The sequence below is a fragment of the Setaria italica genome, chromosome V (genome assembly GCF_000263155.2).
Source record: "Setaria italica strain Yugu1 chromosome V, Setaria_italica_v2.0, whole genome shotgun sequence".
Lineage (NCBI taxonomy): Eukaryota > Viridiplantae > Streptophyta > Magnoliopsida > Poales > Poaceae > Setaria > Setaria italica.
In genome coordinates, this window is record NC_028454.1 from 23,734,150 (window position 1) to 23,752,525 (window position 18,376).

Sequence of the window (18,376 nt, forward strand, 5' to 3'; positions counted from 1 at the left end):
AAAAACACATGCAACATACCGATGGGAATCGAGCCCTTTTGAAAACTTCTTGGCCTCCTTGTTGGAACTGGAACTGGAACGGAGCCTTGCACGACGGCTACGAGCCATGGACCTTTGCATTTGCCATGGAGAAGTTTGCTCATAGCGTGGCTGCCCATATCATACAGGAACTTATGGGCTTACGGCCATAGAGAAGATCCTCGTCGAGGAGGCCATCACCACCGTGGAGTTGTGGAGGTACTATTGCTGCCATGGACGAGCTCTAGGATCTCGCACGCGGATATTTGCTGCATCACCGCCGGTCTCGTGGGAAGAGTTGAGCTACCGCTGACCTTGCTTAGTAGAAGGTCGTGCACGGTGGAGGGGCCGCACCAATTCAGGCGAGATGTCATGTGTGGAGGCACGTGCGCACGAGAGAGAGAGAGATAGATAGAGAGAGAGAGAGAGAGAGAGATGGATAGGATAAGGATGCAGAGTTTAACTGGAGCAGTCAGGTGGTGGATAGCTAATGGATGAGACGCAGTCACGTAGCGTCCGATATTTGATTGGTGTGTTGGATGTCTTAGTCTTGGAATTACCACAAAACATATCCCAATTCCATTTGTACCGAATTCGGATATATTCGAAAGTACGAAAACGAGCGGTGTGAGGGGACGGAACAAGATTTCTCCGACAATTTTCGACTCTAGGTTGTTCAGCGACCTTTTCTTACTTTTATTTTGGAGCTAATACGTTCTTACCCCTGTTTTGATCCTCAATTGTGATTTTACCACTGTTTTCTTCCACTTTGTGTTTTTATCCTACTTTTTAAGAACGAATGCTCAGTTTACCCCTACTCCATGAACATCGTGTAACGGTGTTTAAAAAGTTGAAAGATGATAAGTTTGCCCTTGCAAATATACCCATATTTTTTTGAGAACTTTATGATTATACCCCCTGTTTAACTACATATATTTAAGCAGCATTTCAATAGATTTAAACATAAATTTACCAACAAAAATTTGATTGAAAATTGCTAACATTTTTTTGACAGAAATAATGTAGCCAATCTCCCTCCTCATCCTCCTATTTATCTTCCTAGAAACTGAAATTGGACATTCATATTCACACGAACGGGAAAGATTATCTAGGTCTTCACCAATGTTGGACAAATGCATAGCTCAAGTGCTCATGGACGTCGCCCTGCCTAACTCTGCCCGCCCATGCCCCTACGCCCCCTAGTCGGGCTGCTGCTGGCTGCGACATGCCTTTCATCCCTGTTCCTCCCAGCCAGAAATTCCCCAATCCCTACCCCAAGCAACCAATCCCAAATCAATCAATCCCCCTAGAATCTGGGGCCCAGATTGAGCTGAACCAAGCAAACATCCATGGAGTGCGAGCCGGAGAAAACTGCAGTTCCTGGGCGCGGCAGTCATCTACGCCTCCTTCGCGCTCTTCGCGCGCGTTGCTGCCGCCTTCGTCCTCCCGATCTCCACCATCTTCCTCCTCCACATCGCCATCTCCCACGCGCTTTTCACCCACATCGACTCCGGTGACACTGCCCTTGACTCCTCCTCTTCCTCCTCCCGCGGCGCCAATTCATAGGCCGCCCTGTGCGTCTAGGCCATCGGCCTCCCGAGCCACGCGCTGGCCTCGTGCCGTTGCCACCACACCTAGCCGTGAGAGGATTAAGAGAGAGAGGACCCGGGAGAGAGGCGGCCAAGAGATAGGTCGGGCCAGTCTTTGGAAGCAGCATGAAAAGGATATAAGGGGCAACTTTATCTTTTCGCAAGGCTTTTGTTATTTTTCAAATTGCTTTATTCCGGATGCAGGTAACAGAGTTAATAATAGGAGTAAACGGAACCTTGAATTTTTTGAAAAGCAAGGGTAAAAACACAAAGTGGAAGAAAACGGGATAAAACTACAATTAGGACTTAAAAGAAGGGCAGCAACATAATAACCCGTTTATTTTTTATCCTCACCGACCTTTGGTTTGCATTATGACGCCGAGTGGTGATAAACAGAGACGGAAGGGTTGGAAAATGCTGGACCTTTCTTACATTTCTAGAGCCTAGGATGGGTTGCAAGTAAAGATGCAAGTTTATCATTTTCTATTTGGGTCACTAGCCGATCCTGACCTTAGTCAATTGAGATGAATTTGAGAGCAAAGGAAAATGATGCAGAAGTAAGTTAAGCAATGACCTAAACCTATATTTTTTTTACCTCGACGTGACATGAGCGTAAAAGAGGTTCAAGAATCCGTTTTCATTTTATAAGGACTAAAAATGAATCACTTGTTTTTTTTCCTTTTGACCTCATATTGTGTGGTGGATCTTGGAAGATGTCTGAGTGCTCAATTTAATTTATCCTAATTTATTGATTCGTGTTATTTGTATTCACAATATCATTATGAGCTATACTTTTAGCTATTATTACCATATTTAAATTATTATATATTGGTTAATATCATCATTGTTCTTGACATTAATCTTGAAAAATGATAGACTCATGAGACAAATGAGCCGAATCGAGCTTTTTGACAAACTCGATTTTCATCTAGCTATGCTTAATGAGCCGAGCTGAGCTTTTCAGCCACCCCTACCCATCTCGAGTCGATGGTCGAGTTCAGATGGACAAGTTTCATCATAAGAAATTTTATGGCCTTAGCTTGCATTGAAACATGTAATTTCGTAAGGAAGATAAAATACTATTTTGTTTGTGAAATTTACACAAGATATTTAGATAATAGTTACAAGTGGCAAGTGGCATCGAGTTCAACCTCTCAGAATAAGAGTCCATGTAAACAATTTAGAACACCTGTCATAACATTTTGAAAGACCTATCACGACACAAAATTTTTTCTCAACCGTGCCACTATCTAGTATTTAATTACTTCGTGACTCCGGTAGGCAAAAAAAAGTACATCAGAAAAGGCATGTGAAAGCAGATATTTATCCGTGGTGGGCTGGTGGCCCCGCGAGACGTTTGGGCCCAGAGCGCAGCAGCCTCAGCCAGTCAGCTCTGAGAGAGAGAGAGGGGGAAAAAAAAAGAACCCGTCCCACTCGCTCCTCCTGTCCTCCCACCGGCGCAAGAATCCCGACCCATCACCGCCGGCCCCGGCCGGCTCTGCCCAACGGTCCTCCACCCGTCGGCCCCGCTCCTCATCTCGCTTCTTGTGCTGGTCAGTAGTATTCTTGCTTGGTTGAATTTCTTTGCCTGATCTACGTGGGCCGCAGATCTGATCCAGGTGACTGTCCTCACCAGCGACTCTTTCTTGCCGAAGGGTTTGGAGTTGGAGTCATGGGGAAGAAAGGGAAGTGGTTTAGCGCGGTCAAGAAGGTGTTCAGTCCTGAATCCAAAGAGAAGAAGGAAGAGGTAACGGTTCTTGGAATTCTCTTGCACGGAGCTTTGTTTCGGATTTCTTGTGTGGGTTGTACTCGCATTTAAGATCTAAATTCCCTTGTCTCCTAACTGCAAATATTTCGATCTGCTGGTTTCAAATGTTCATGATAGAATCGTCAAGTTTTCACTAACAGCTGTAGACAATTTACACTCGTGGCCCTTTTTCAATTAGGCCGTCGTGTTGTTGAAAATGGAAGAGGAGAGGGGTTATTTTAGTTTCACATTCAGTAATTCCAGTATCACCTTTTTGCTCACTCAAGTTTGGATCGAATTGTTCTCACGAACCTAATTTTGCTCATGAAATGAACAGAAACTGCGAAAGAAGCTAGCAGCTAGCAATCCCATTCCACTAGATCTAACCCCATCCGCCTCCTTGGAAGTCAATGTTTCGGTGCCACCCCCTCCAGCGCTCCCATCTCTTCACCAAATAGAGGAGGTTGAGGTCCCTGAAGCTGTGCAGGAGCAGAGCAACCATGTTGTGGAGGAGGCCCCTGCTGCCCCTGTGGAGATGACTGTGATGCCACCTGGTGTATCAAGGGAAGAGCTAGCTGCTATCAAGATCCAGACCGCCTTCCGGGGTTACCTGGTAATGTGAAATGAGTTTTGCATTAAACTATTTGAGGCCATTTGGAAATATGGATGCCTTGTACTTCATTTTGAAATGTTCATATAAGAAAATTCATTGTGCCAGCTAAAATATTCCACTGGTTGCTTTCACTTATATTTATATCTAGGTCGTGTGAAAAAAGTAGAGATGATGGATTGTTTGTTTCCCCTGGCTGCTGATTAGGTCTTTGCAGATTGAGGTTACTGTTCTTTTTTTCTTTTTCCTATGATTTCTCTCCACATCAACATGATGTTACTTTCTTTTCTTGCAAAATATCCATTTGCTGGGATGAATGGAAATTCAGTTTGCTTATCTGTAAAGAAGAATATGTGTTTACCATCACTTCATTGGTAATACAGGCAAGGAGGGCATTAAGAGCCCTACGGGGCCTTGTTAGATTGAAGGCACTGGTTGAAGGTAATTCTATTAAGCGTCAAGCTGCAAGCACTCTGCGCTGTATGCAAACTCTAGCACGGGTACAATCACAGATACGTTCAAGAAGACTGAAAATGTCCGAGGAAAACCAGGCCCTGCAGCGCCAGCTCCTACTGAAACAAGAATTGGAGAATTTCAGGGTAGGTAAATCATCACAAAGCCTGCACAAATTATTTAATGTGCTGCTGTTATTCATTTCATTTGAGTAATATTATTTTCTACCTTGCTCTGTGGCTTGAGATAATCACAAAATGTTGTTGAGAACATTAAATTTAAATATATTCACTTTGTGAATAACACCAGATGGGTGAGCAGTGGGATGATAGCACTCAATCCAAGGAGCAGATCGAGGCAAGCCTAATAAACAAGCAAGAGGCTGCAGTAAGACGAGAGAGGGCGCTTGCATATGCATTTTCTCACCAAGTAAGCATGCTTTGTTCATCATAGAAGATGCCAATATATATATTTCATCTAATACTATGCGAGTTGTCTTATATTTGTTCTCAGACTACGAGAGTGTTCTTTTAATGTTTCAAATTTGTTCGTTGCAGTGGAAGAGCACTTCAAGGTCTGCCAATCCAATGTTTGTAGACCCAAACAACTTACAGTGGGGCTGGAGCTGGTTGGAGCGTTGGATGGCAGCAAAGCCATGGGAGGGCCGGAGTGGGACTGACAAGGAGAGCAACATTGACCGTGGATCCGTGAAAAGCATGACCTTGAACCTTGGAGAGGGTGAGATCACAAAGGCCTTCAACCGTCGGGACTCCAAGGCAGACAAGTCATCACCAGCTACTCCAAAACTGATCCGTCCAGCCTCCAGGCAGTCCCCTTCGACACCATCTCCTAGAGTGACACCAATCTTTGCGAGGAAGAAATCCGCCACACCAAAGAATGGCCCTTCGCTGGTGGATGATGATGCAAGGAGTGTGTTCAGTGTTCAGTCTGAGCGACCAAGGAGGCACAGTATAGCCACCTCAGCTGCACGGGACAGTGATAGTGTTGCAGGCTCTCCATCCATCCCAAGCTACATGGTTCCCACAGAATCTGCAAGGGCAAAGTCCCGCCTCCAGGGTTCGGCATTGACCAATGGTGCAGAGACACCAGAAAAAGGAGGCTCTGCTGGACCGGTGAAGAAGAAGTTGTCCTTCCAAGCAGGAATGTCATCTCCCTCACCTATGAGGAGGCATTCTGGCCCTCCCAAGGTGGAGTGTGGTGAATATTGTTGAGCCAACAGAAGCAGAGGCCTTGGTAATTAATGGTGGAAACAAATGCTTCATATGACAAATGGTGAGAGGGGCAATGGATTCTGCAGATATATTTCATTCGTGAGCAAAGGTTGAAGTTATAGTTATACTGGCTGTATGAAGAGTTGGCATTTGTATTTTTAACCAATTATGACCTCACTGTTTTGATGTATGAAAAGATCCACGGTTTGTCAGTTTGATTAGATATGTAGTGGAAAAAAAGGTTCCATTTATCGTGTGCAAAACTACATCGGATTGTCCCTCAAACACGCTTTCTATTTATGTGAGCCGTACATTTGTTCATGGGACCAGGATAATGCACGACCCGTCGCGCGTTCAAAGAGTGCGTGACCCTATTCCGTGATGCTGAGAAATTAAAAGCTCAGTAAAAGGAAAGTTGTATGTATGAGAAGGAGTACAATATTTTCTCACCTATGTAGACAAATCATGTGGTGACACGTAGAAGGAGGATATCACATGTGCGGATGTCGCTTTTGGATGATATTAGCGTGTCATTGATGAAAAAGTAGATGCTTTTTTTAACCGATCATTACTTTCTCATTAAGCATTCATTTTCAAATCCGTTTACACCATTATATTTCTTGCAACAAGATCTACGAAACAAGATCCATATTCACTATATTTTGAAATTGTTTTAGGTGGCTGTCACTTATACTAGTGCATAGTAGCTACTTATATACAAACTGTGCAACAACTTATGTGTGAACCTTAATATACAGACTAAGAGATAGCTTTTTAGATACAATGTAACATCTTATGTGTAGGCAATGTATCAAACTTGCACAGAGATAGCGTAGCAATTTATATTGTATGTCTATTGTCTAGTAACAAATTTATATTAAGATAAATGTGTCATATTGTGTAAAGGATTGTAACAACTTGTGTGAAGCAATATGACAACTTATGTAGTATGCCTGATATCAACTTATGTAGAGACAAATGTGGTTGCTAAGAGTTTTACACATAAGTTGCTACATACTTAGTACATAAATAACTACACTACATTTAATATAATTGCTAGTACACAAAAAAGTACTCTAAAATATATACATCATGAGTCTTGTTTGTAGACCTCATCACAAGAAATGTAGTGGTGAAAACGGAATTGAAAATGGACCCTCCATTAGAAAGTTATTGCATTTTTTAAAGTGAAATAAAAAAAAAGTATGAACTATAACAGCCCACATGCCACAGCAGGCCGTGCGCAGGTCGTGCGCTGGCGCGATCCCACGCGCCGTAGCTTTTTTCTTGTTCATGTGATCCTAGACTCCTCTTACATGTGAAATCTTGAGAGTCTTGAATCATCACAATGTTGCAATCAAGCTTTTTCTATCTGTTTCATTAAGAAACGAAACCAGATGCACAGTTTAGGCCCAGTTATTACAGTTTATGCTTGGCAACGCGAAGTGCAAGCATCTACTACCCAGGAACATATGCTGGAGTTTCTACACAGCAACAATGATGACACAAGCTCAGATTTTTCTTTTTTTGAGAGGAATGACACAAGCTCAGATAGATGGCAAGTCTCAGGGTCTCTACATCAGTCGTTATTGCTCCACAAAGGCCATACAACTTCGTTGCTGATCCTCTCCAAAAAATCGGAACGCAGGGCCATGTGCAAAGTTGAGTCTTTTTCTTTTTCAAATGAGCCTTGACATCCCTAGTAATTAAGAGACTAGATCAAAGCTAACTTCAAATTTGCGATAAAAAAACACATCAAATGTTGCTAAGTGTTAAAACACCCCTTAATGGTGTTCACTTGGGCAGAGAATAAAAACAGATTTTATATAGGAACTCAAATTTTGGCCAATATAAAAGTGGTATATCTCTTAAAATTGGACAACTTTTATAATTATCACTTTTTCTGATTTTAAGTGGAAGATGTTCAAAAACTGGGTTAAAGTTCGATCAAAATTCAAATTTAATTCAAAAACCGGTTTGACCGGCGTTCCACTAAAGTTCCCATGATTTTATCTCCAAATCTGTCAAGTTTTCACCTATCGGCCTTTATAGAAATTGGAGCCTATAGTTTGAACTCCAACTTTTGTATTTGGAGTTTTGACTGTGTAGTTTAAATGTTGGGAGAAAAATCGCACAGAAGTCCAACCCCTTGCGCGCCACATAGGATAGCCATGCGCGCGCCACGCCCCTGGGCGCGGTCACCGCGCCGTGGTGAGTTCGCTGGCGCCATGCGGCCCCACTGCCCCGCCGCGCCGTCCAACTGCCAGCCACGCCGCGACAGCACAAGCCCGCAACTGGCCAACCCACGTGCGCACGATCCCCCCTGGCATGCCATATCCCGACTGGCCAACTGCTGTCCACGCGCCACGCCGCGTACCGACGCACTGCATGACCGCCGGCCACTCACGCGCGCCCTCCACTGCCCGCCACTGCCTGTCCACCGCCGGCACTGCCAATGCGCAGAAAGACGCGCCTGGACGTTGCCTCCTTATCCCTTCCCTTTGCCGGCTATAAAAGAGTCGTGCCCATATCGCTCGGCCGTCCTTCACCCCGTCGCCGTCCGCCATTGCCATCGTCCTATGGAGCCCTCACCTCCGACCACTCCTGCCGCCACCCAAGCACACCAGAGCCGCCCCCGACCCTCACTTCACCTTCCCCGCCCCACAGCCGGCCACCACCGCCACCGCCTTCGCTAGAGACAGAGCCGCAGCAGCGTGCCCGCCACTGCTCCGCCGAGCTCCCTCGCCGGCCATCGTCCCGCCTCAAGACCTACAATGGAAATGTCTCCAGTGAGTCCCTCACCACTCTCGCACCCTTATCCCGCACCCCCGTGGTGGCCCCTCGCCGGAATTGCACCGCCCGCCGCCAGCCGGCCGAGGCCCACATTGCAAACGAAACTTTGATTCCAGGGGCCTAGATCCAAATACGTAGGGGCATCGTTGTGAGGTTTTGAAGAGTCTAAGGTTCTGGTCACAAAACATGTTTTTCCCTTTTCGGTTTTAAATTTAGTTAAAACGACTGAAACTTAGACAATGCCTAGAAAATTGTAGGAAAATGATAAAAATATGAAACTTGATTTGTTAAGTTTGTGATTATGCCTAGTTTATTTCAAAAATATTTATGTGCATGTTACTGTTCTGTATCTAGTCCTATCATTTATTTTGTCTAAAAGGCATTAAATGCTTTATAAATCATATGGTGGTCCAAAAATTGTGAAACCAATTTTGTTAGCTTCCATTTAACATGCATGTTCCAGATCTGCAACTTGTGTTAGTAGAATCTATGGTGTTTATATTGTTTTTAAATCTAATTACCTATTTGCTGTCTCAATATTGTTATTTGTATGATAAGAAAAATCGATAAAAATGCAAAATAAACTTTGTTAGACTTTGGATGCTGATGCCTGACTAGGAAAAATACTTATTCCTGTGAAATATGTATTTTTATTTCTTAATAAAATACATGTTGTTTAATCTCGTTATTGTGGGATAAATAGTTCTCATGCTCATAAAGCTCTGAAAAATTCATAGTAGCATATGTTAGTGTTGGAAATTCTTTTGTAAAGTTTGTGGAACTGAAATGATGATAAAACTCTAGTTAAAAATCATTCCTCATAATCTGCAATATAACCGGATTCTATTTTTAATAAATTCTATGGTTGTCAAATTCTTCTTAAATTTTTATAGTAGATATCTTGTGTACGGGGAAAGTTCCTGTAAAAATTTCATGTTCATATATGAACATATGCTTCCTAAAACATTTATTCATGTTGAAAGCTAGTTTAATTATTAATAATAATTACTATTAGAACTTGGAGGCTCACAACTAATTATTTGTGCTTTTCATTAGTAATATGATCACTCCTAAAAAGGTTGCTAAACAGTACCAACATGACATCACCTATTGTCTTTTGAATAATAAGCTTCTAAGAATCTTATATATGTGCACAATCACCATCAAAATAAAATCCATATTTTCTTCCCAACCAACCTTGTTTTGTGAAGAAAAGGTGGCCAAAAGGAAAGAAAGGTTTATAAACTTATATAGGTGAATGTGGCCAAAAATACACCCTATACTTTTGCAATGATTAACGAAACGAAACCTACATCATGAAAGATTATAAATGAAATCTTATGCATATGCTCGTGTAGAAGCTAATCTCGCTGACGGAACTTACGAGCTGGTCTCGGAAGCTAAAGAAGGACACACTACTGCTGAGCTGAACCTGATCGAGGTGACCCAAGACCCAAACCTATATTCAAAAGAGCCCAAGGCTAACCTAGGATAAGAAGGCAAGTCCCGAAGCATAACCCTAGTTTTCAAATTTATGCAATATCCTGTTTACTTATGTTTGTGCATTAAGTTCCTAGGAGTTGTATTGAAACCTTAGTTGCATGCTCCTAGTACCCATGTTTGAATACCAGCATGATAAGTCGTTTAGTTGCTATGCTAATTAGAGACACGGTAAAAGTCGAGTGATTTACTGTCACTCTTGAGCTATAGGAGTTGCCTTTTTACTTATGTTGGAATCATAAGGTTGACGAGCGGGGCATGGTGCTATGTTCCTGAAATTGTGGATGCCCCGTCCGTATAGAGGACAATTTGCTAAGGTCCTACCGTGTCGGCGTTCGTGGTCAAGTGTTTGAACGTACTAAACACATGTTGAGAGTATGGGGAATCAGTAAGCCTAGTACCTGATAGAACCGGCGTGGACCTTTACCCTGCTCTCTCTGAAACCGGGTTCCCATGAGGCCTCATGTGGGTATAAGTGCGGCCACGGCACGGCGTCGTTCCAGGGATGGGTGGGGCCTTGTATTCAAGGGAAGTGGGCTCTGGACAAGTGCCGCGAATTGATGGGAACCATTGATATATGTGAACCCGTCGTGGTATGCATATGTCGTGTGTTTAGGTACACCTTGTAAAGGTTAAGAAATTCAATTCGAATCATCTGCTTCTCACAGTTTGGGACTACTTGATCACTGTGCTGCATTGAGTAAGAAGATGAACAATGATGATTTTGCTCAATTAGATTGCTTGTTCTACCATGCTTGCTTAGAGTAGGTGCTCATATAAAATGGTTAATCAACTAGAACTTGATGCTAAAACTTGAAAGCAAGGATCCACTTTAAAAGCTTTTGGCAAAAACAAACCCCTCAGCTAAAAAAGTTTTGCATGTCTAGGAGTCGGTGGATTTAAGTCTTATGGAGTATTAGTATACTCAGCCTTACTTGTGGCTATGTTTTCAGGTAATGATGTGGATGATGTGGTTGCCAGTGTTACTTGACCATACCAGCTCCCTCCGGGATGGACAGTTGAGTGGGACCCATTGTCGGTGGGCGAGGACTGTGGTGAGTGATATCATGGATGGCTTCACCATGGTATCGTGTATCGATGTTAGATTTATCATTATTTTCCACTGTATTTGAACTCTGAGCTACTTTATGTTTGAACTTGGTTTGTAATAAATAATTTGGGACCTCTGTAATATTTCACCTGGATTGTTGTAATCTCTAGACTTATCTTCGTACGAGTATTGTATGCTTGTTTCAATCGTAAATACGTGGTTGTATCGGGTGAAACCCGACAGACTACCATCTTGATCTGATTAAAATGTCATTTCGCATTTGAGGTGATGTTTAGCACACTTTAACCAAGTTAATTTGGGTGGTTCTGCCACAGTCTTCTGATCCTGTACTTGCCAATTCCTCAAAGTCGTGGTCACTCTACCCCAAAGTATGTTCATATTTGTAATTCACAGGCCACAGCACACAGGAACATCTCTCCTGTTACCATATTACCAAACATGGTAGCACATAAATCATTGCATTAAAATTCCAACCAGGATGAATAATGTAGCATGCAATCATCTACATGCATGCAAAATTTCAGCTTCAATAAAAACTTAACCAAAGAAAAAAGAGAGAGTGGTATCAGTACATAATAGTTTGAAGGTGCAACTACCTGTTTCTGGTCTGCAACCCGTTACCATGCATTTGGTGATTTCTATTTTTGTTTCTCCTTGCACAAGTTTCTATTCATGCTCAATTGTATATGTATGCTTAATCCATTCATATTTTGATTGAAATTTTTTATGCTCTTGTTTAAGTGCTACCGTTGTTTGGTAATATGGTAGTATTCTATCAATAGGGTAAGAGTGTTCCTCACAACATATAACTAAACTAGTAATGTTCAGAATTACATTTCTTCTACTGGTAATCCACCACTAGCAATTCTATCATAAACACCTCCCACATCTTTGACAAAAGTCTATTATGTAGGATCGAATATAATAAAAATGAATTCTATATTATAATAATCTTATATCTCTTGCGCAAAGCAGAGCAAAAAGTTTTGATATCATTTAAGCACCATAAGTTTGATCATTTTTTCCCATCTTTTTTGTTATGTTTTGTGTAGGAATTTCTTTTATGAGCTTAAAGATATTTTTTGGAAAAAAATATTCAAAATTATCTATAATATTTTTGTTTCTTTTTAAATTTATATATGTCCCATCATGTTGAAAAGTTCTTATGAAATACTTTTTCCTCAAAAGCTTATTTAACTAATTTTTCTAGAGAATCATTTTAAAATATTTTTTAATAAAATGTATAGGAATATTTTTTCCTTAAAATTTATTCTAGATAAGTTACTTAAATATTTCAGTACATATATTTACTAAAAAATTTATTTATATAATTTTTCTTATATTTCGTCTTAAAGGTTATTCAGTAAAAAATTATTTACATAGTATTTTAAAAAGGTGATGTAAATAATTTTTAAAAAAAGTTATCTAAATAAATATTTTAGAAAAAGTTAGGTAGAGGTGGTCGCAATGTTTTAAATAGCTCGCTATAGCCTCCGCTATAGCCAGCTATAGCCTCCGCTATAGCCAGATATAGCTGTTGTGAAGGAATAACGCTATGATATGGTCCTTTTAGCGCTAAGCGACATAATCCGCTAATAGCTGCATTTAGCTCGCTAAATCATGCTATCGCTTAGTTGGGTCGAATTTAACATAGGTCATGCAAAGTCCAAAATGACCACATGCAAGATCTTCTGTGTTTGTGACATGTGTCTTTGTTTGATTTTATGTGTTGAATATCCAAAATTCTGAGCACAATTTGCAAACCGTTAAATGGGTTAGCTACGGCTATAGCCTGCTATAGCTTTTCCTTGGCCTCTGAAAAACCAACCGCTAAAGGTCTTAGTCCGCTATTTAAAATCTTAGGTGGTGGGGATCGCAATAAAGTAAAAATAATGGGAAGATCGAACGACGTGAGATATTGGGCTAAATAAGGTGTGGCACACTTAACAAAAATGAGAAAAAGGGTACTTTGGCACCCTCTCAATGGGCGTCATCTTGCATCCATCATCCCACCCACTTGTGAAGGTTAGAAACATCTTTCAATTGTCCCATGGCGGAGGCTAGCAGGAACCGAGGGTATGGGCACCGGTGGTGGTTGGTATGGTGGATATTCCGATTCTAGAAGTAACATTGGGTGCGTATTGCTATGGTGAATAGAGTTGGAGCTATGACTCAGAGTGGAAATTATGACTAGAGATGGCGTTTCCTCAGTTTATATGTTCTAAAGCATGATCATACATATGCAGCAATTGACGAGCTCAGAATTAACAATTGAATTCAATCACAGTCCTATATATACGGCAAGAAATGGGTCGTTCGGTCTCAATCAGAATTTTTACGGGTACACACGAGAGGAACACGGAAGAGAAGTGCTACAACAAGTTCCCAGCACGGCAGCAACACATGTGTGTACAAGTTCGATCACATCATTCAGTCCGATCATCAGTAGTAGAACGGCGGCAGCCATTCCTTTCCGTTGATGAAGTCGACGGTGAGGTACTTGGACGCCTCGTTCATGGTGAACCGCCGCGACCACAGCACGCGCTTCGCCGCATCGGAGCCGGCCCGGTGCAGTTGAACTCCGCGAGCATCACCTTCCTGCATGCGTGTCACCGGGCAGTTGACCACAAAGACCAATCACGATCACGATTTTTCATGGCGCATGTGCTACGACTATTGCTCGCAACTTACTCGGTGCTGCCGGTACGGTGTAGCCTATGCTTGTCCACCCTGCTGGGTTGACGGTCTTGGAGAGGTAGGTGTCGGCGAAGATGACGCGCGAGTTGGGGGCGCTGACCCGGCCCAGGTAGACCTCGCCGACGCCGTACACCTTGCCCTTGAGGAACACGAAGCCGCTGCCGTTGTCGTCGGCCTTGCGGTCCTGCGCGGTGATGGAACCCAGGATCTCCGTCCGCCGGTCAGGCTTCATGAAGATCTCCGGGCACTGCACGCGTTCACCAATCACCACGTGTTGGAGGAGTGTTCGCCAATGCCAACAGCTCTTAATTGTATGTTACCTGGAATATGGACTGGCCGCTGCCGAAGATGAAGTCGATGTTGCCCTTGATTTAGCAGCTCTCGTAGTAGTGGCGGCCGGCGCTATCGTAGAGGGTGTGGTGGGGGCTGTAGAAGGCGCAGTGGTAGAAGGCCACCTTGTCGCCGGCCACCATCGCGAAGACCGAGCGGATCCCCTGGTCGTTGATGAGCCCGACGCGCACGCTGTTCTGTTGGCCAGCGGATCGATCGATCGTCTCAGTCAGAAGCGATCATTCAAGAGTGGACGATGACGTGGCGCCAATATGATGTTCAGGCTAAAGAAACGGGGAGAGAGATCGTATCATCAATAGTGCACGGACCCTGAAGCTGATGCCGAAGACGACGACGTTGTCGGCATTCACAGCGAACGCGACGGACTCGGCGTTGTCGGAGGAGGCCGACTCGTGGGTGATGGAGGTCCGGCCCTTGCCGTTGCCCCTCACGAAGGTGAACGGCTTGTTCGCCGGGATCACAACTTTCCCCTTGTGCACGCCGGAGCGGAGGTGGACGATGATCCACTCGGTGTTGCCGGCGGGCACCGCGTCGATGGCGGACTGCACGGTCTTGAACTCCTCGTCCGGGCCCACGATCAGAGTCCGCTTCGCCTTGAGCTTCTCGGTGAGGAGGGGCCCGTTGACGATGTCGTCGCTCTTCTTGGCGAGCTTCGACTTGGCGAGCGCGCCGCCGGGCGCCCAAGCGAGCACCGCCGCGGCGGCGAGCAGCAAGGGGAGTAGGAGGCACGGTCGGGCCATCTCGTCGGTTCTCGCGCGTGCGGTTTCTGCAAGGTCAGCTTAGCTAGGTTCTAAGAGCACTCACAATGCAGACTTCATCGTGGAGTCTATCCCTATTAATTGCACTGCCATGTAAGCATTTGGATGATGTGGCAAGTAATTTAACGAGGAGAGAGGAGCAAAAACGGAGAAACGACGTCTTATTTAGACGCCGAGTCTTCGATTCGTTCGAGGCTGGAAGACTCCACCAGTCTCCGCATTGGGGGAGGGGAAGGTCGAGTCTACGGATCCAGTACGCCATGCCGCCGCCGTCGAAATTCCTCCCGCTTCTCCCGCGCGCCATCTCCCGCGCGCGAGCCGGAGCCCGCCGATTCCTGCGTGCAAGGTCTCCCGTGCGCGCGCTCTCCAGCTCGTCCCCCGCGCTCTCCAGCTCGTCGCCGCTGTACAAAAGGAACCCAGTTCCAAATCAAGGTACGCCCAATCCATCCCCAAATCTTCTCCCCAACTGATCTCCTCCCCAACAAGCTTTAACCCAAATCCATACACAAATCTCGAATTAGGGATGAATCGATTGACGAAGCCTAGTTCCCGGCGGGGCAGTGGTGGCCGTGGAACCCGACCTCCGGCCATCCGTGCTCCTGGGACCTGTGTTCCGGCCGCAGGTGCTTCTGCAACTCGGAGCCTTCCCGCTGGCAGCGCTGCAACAGCAGGTGTTGCTGCTCCCGTCACCAGTTCTCCAATCAGTGCTTCCCCCTTTGGTGGATGGTGGCCAACATCTTCTCCTAGTGAAGGGTATGTCAACAGAAATACGTTTCTATGGATCACAGATTGTCTATGCACATTGTAGTTACAGATTTTATATATAGTCACAGCTTTCTGTGTTAACTAGATGAATTGCGTGGATGGCATGCCGTGGTGTTATAGATTTTGGTCACAGCTTCTTTGTAGTTATAGATTATAGATTGTAGTTATAGATTTTAGATTTTAGTTACAGATGTGAAAAATGTATATATGCATAAATGACATGCCGTGGTGTTGCTAGGCATGCCAATTTCATAGCAATTATTTTTCCTATATGTTGTTCTCAATTTGCCATGTCGGTGTGTTGCTCTTGAAGTGTTTTATGGCATGCATTCTGTGGATTTTAGTAATTTAGTATATATATATATTTCATGGATAATAGTTTGAATGCCTTTTGCCAATACTGTTCCTCTCATTTTGAAGAGATTAGGTGACTGCTAATATCACCTCTTCCTTTTTGGTTACGATTGAGCCACTATATATTGTTGCTTTCAGTTTTCTCTGAAGTTACGATAATAACAGACAACCTTACCACACAACAAACAATATGGTTGCAGGTTATACCCACAAGGAGGGTTCTCAAATCTTCTGCATTCCAACCCATTTCTTAACCATCCTAATGGAACCAATCTTCCAGAGAATTTCCACTTTGTTGGTGCTGCAATGAATCGGTCTTCAGTGTCTCCAATTGACCTGGGTGCTACAAGAACTCATTCTCCAGCAGAAGAAGAAGATGGTCTATCTCATGATGCAGTGAAAGATGTAGGTGCAGAAGAAGATGAATCAATTAATGTTGATGACGATGCTAGAACCGACAAGCGTTTGAACTGGACCGTTGAAGAAGATAAACGATTGGCCAGTGCCTGGTTGCGTAATTCAAAGGACCCAGTCGATGGAAATGGCAAGAAGGTAGAGCGGTATTGGGAAGATGTGACTACAGAATACAACAAGACCACAGAAAAATGTCCCAATGCATGGAAGGGACAATATACTCGTGGTGATCATGGTGTACCAACCATCATTCTAGAGGCTGTTGCTTCGCATGACCGATGGATATGGCATGCTTTCTTTGGAGTGGCGGGATCCAACAATGACATCAATGTGCTGAGTCATTCTGATTTGTTCGTCAAGGAATTAAGAGGAGAAGCTCCACAGGTGCAGTACTTTGTGAATGGAAGGCAATATACCAAAGGTTATTATCTTGCAGATGGAATATACCCAGATTGGGCTGTTTTTGTCAAATCCATACGCGCACCACAATCAGCTGAGCACAAGCTGTATTCAGAACATCAAGAGGGGGAAAGAAAGGATGTTGAATGTGCATTTGGCATTTTACAATCTCGTTTTTGCATTTTGCGTCGGCCGGCACGTCTATATGATCAAGGGGATCTTGAGAATATCATGTTAGCTTGTATAATACTTCACAACATGATAATCGAGGACGAGAAGGATATAGAGGATGATTCGTTTGACCTGAACGAGGAAGGAACCACGTCTACTGTTCAGGCGTCTACAATCGCTCATGGATATGATCCGGTGATGGAGGAGGTAATACAGAGAAGTGCCGAGATTCGTGATCGTGAAGCTCACAGGCAACTACAATCTGATTTGATTGATCACATTTGGCAAAAGTTTGGGAATCGAACTAATTAGGTAGAGTTATGCATTTAAATATATATATATATATATATATATACACACATTAGCCTTCATGTTCAAAAATCATTGATATTTGTTTTTTTACTGAACCATTGAGATTTTGTTAAATCAACCACCTGTACAATTTTGTTAATTTACTAACCCATTCTTATTTTTTAACAGTTCTGCTTGGAGTGGCTGGAGGATGATGGACATGGAGTTCTGTATGCAGGATGATGATGGATGGCTTAATATTATCTAAATATTAGTATTATCTATTCAGTTTGCAATTCATATCTTAGTTTCCATTGCTATATATTGTAATGGATGACTCATTGCTACTATCTAAACTTTCATCGAAGTTCTGTGGAGTTTGTTTGCCATTCAGTGTATACTGTAGGCATTGTGTTTGCCAGTATGGGTTGTGCTTCTGGTGATATATATCCTATATGCGTTTGCTGATATATCTTGTATGTGTTAAAGTATGTGTTGTGCTTCTGGTGATATATATCCTGTATGCGTCAGTTCAATTGCCGTTTGATCACAACACCGTATTTCTGGATGCCTCTGTTCAGTTGCCGATTAATCATGTCGTATATGGTTGTTGCAAGCTGTTGAGGTGCAGGGTGGATCACATGGTAAGATGCCACAACTGATCAGCTTTCTTTGTGTTGCATAATAAAAATTTTTATCCATAGAAACTATTATTACAAACTTTGCATTATGGAGCATAGTTTCTTGTGATAGAGTCTTCAACGTATAGACTCTATGGATAGAGTCTGGACTGTGAGTGCCCTAAGAGGGCAATGCAGCGGAAGGGCCGGGGGCTCTTAACGCAGCGCTCTGTTCCTGGCCGCTCGCTGCCGCGGTGCAGCGGAATGCCGGGAGGGAAATGCGGAGGCGATGTTTCCTCAAGCAAGGTTAAAACGGATGCTAGTTGTCCTCGCGGTGTCACTGTGTGGTCTACAACTCTACCTTGCCATGTGTTTTGCTGAAAGAGGTTGCACAAAGAACATAGTTTGGGAAACTGATATCAATATTGTCAACCGTGGCAATGTCACACACTGCGCTTGCATATATATACACACACACATATATATACACACACTACTGCATGCCATGGTTTTATGATTGGAGTGTGCGACATCAATCATTC

General features: G+C 43.5%; 1 protein-coding gene and 1 pseudogene across 2 annotated transcripts; one reads left to right on the forward strand and one right to left on the reverse strand.

Annotated features, from left to right (window-relative positions):
- The first annotated feature begins 2,974 nt into the window (after positions 1–2,974).
- LOC101783938 (protein IQ-DOMAIN 1) lies at positions 2,975–5,970 on the forward strand. 2 transcript variants are annotated; one of them, XM_012846565.2, is made up of 6 exons: positions 2,975–3,160; positions 3,263–3,354; positions 3,692–3,967; positions 4,348–4,563; positions 4,727–4,846; positions 4,975–5,649. In XM_012846565.2, the coding sequence occupies exons 2-6, from the start codon at positions 3,280–3,282 to the stop codon at positions 5,647–5,649; spliced, it is 1,362 nt and encodes a 453-aa protein (XP_012702019.1). In that variant the 5' UTR covers positions 2,975–3,160; positions 3,263–3,279. The 2 variants fall into 2 exon arrangements, with proteins under 2 accessions (XP_012702019.1, XP_012702018.1); XM_012846564.3 differs by having other exon boundaries at positions 2,995–3,160; positions 3,244–3,354; positions 4,975–5,970.
- A 7,486-nt stretch (positions 5,971–13,456) lies between these two features.
- LOC101784344 lies at positions 13,457–14,802 on the reverse strand (annotated as a pseudogene).
- Between the last annotated feature and the right edge of the window lie 3,574 nt (positions 14,803–18,376).

Coding starts and splice junctions, on each gene's coding strand:
- LOC101783938 (XM_012846565.2), top strand. CDS start 3,280: ATGGGGAAGAAAGGGAAGTGGTTTAGCGCGGTCAAGAAGGTGTTCAGT. Junction 3,355..3,691: donor CCAAAGAGAAGAAGGAAGAG/GTAACGGTTCTT, acceptor TGAAATGAACAG/AAACTGCGAAAGAAGCTAGC. Junction 3,968..4,347: donor CCGCCTTCCGGGGTTACCTG/GTAATGTGAAAT, acceptor TTGGTAATACAG/GCAAGGAGGGCATTAAGAGC.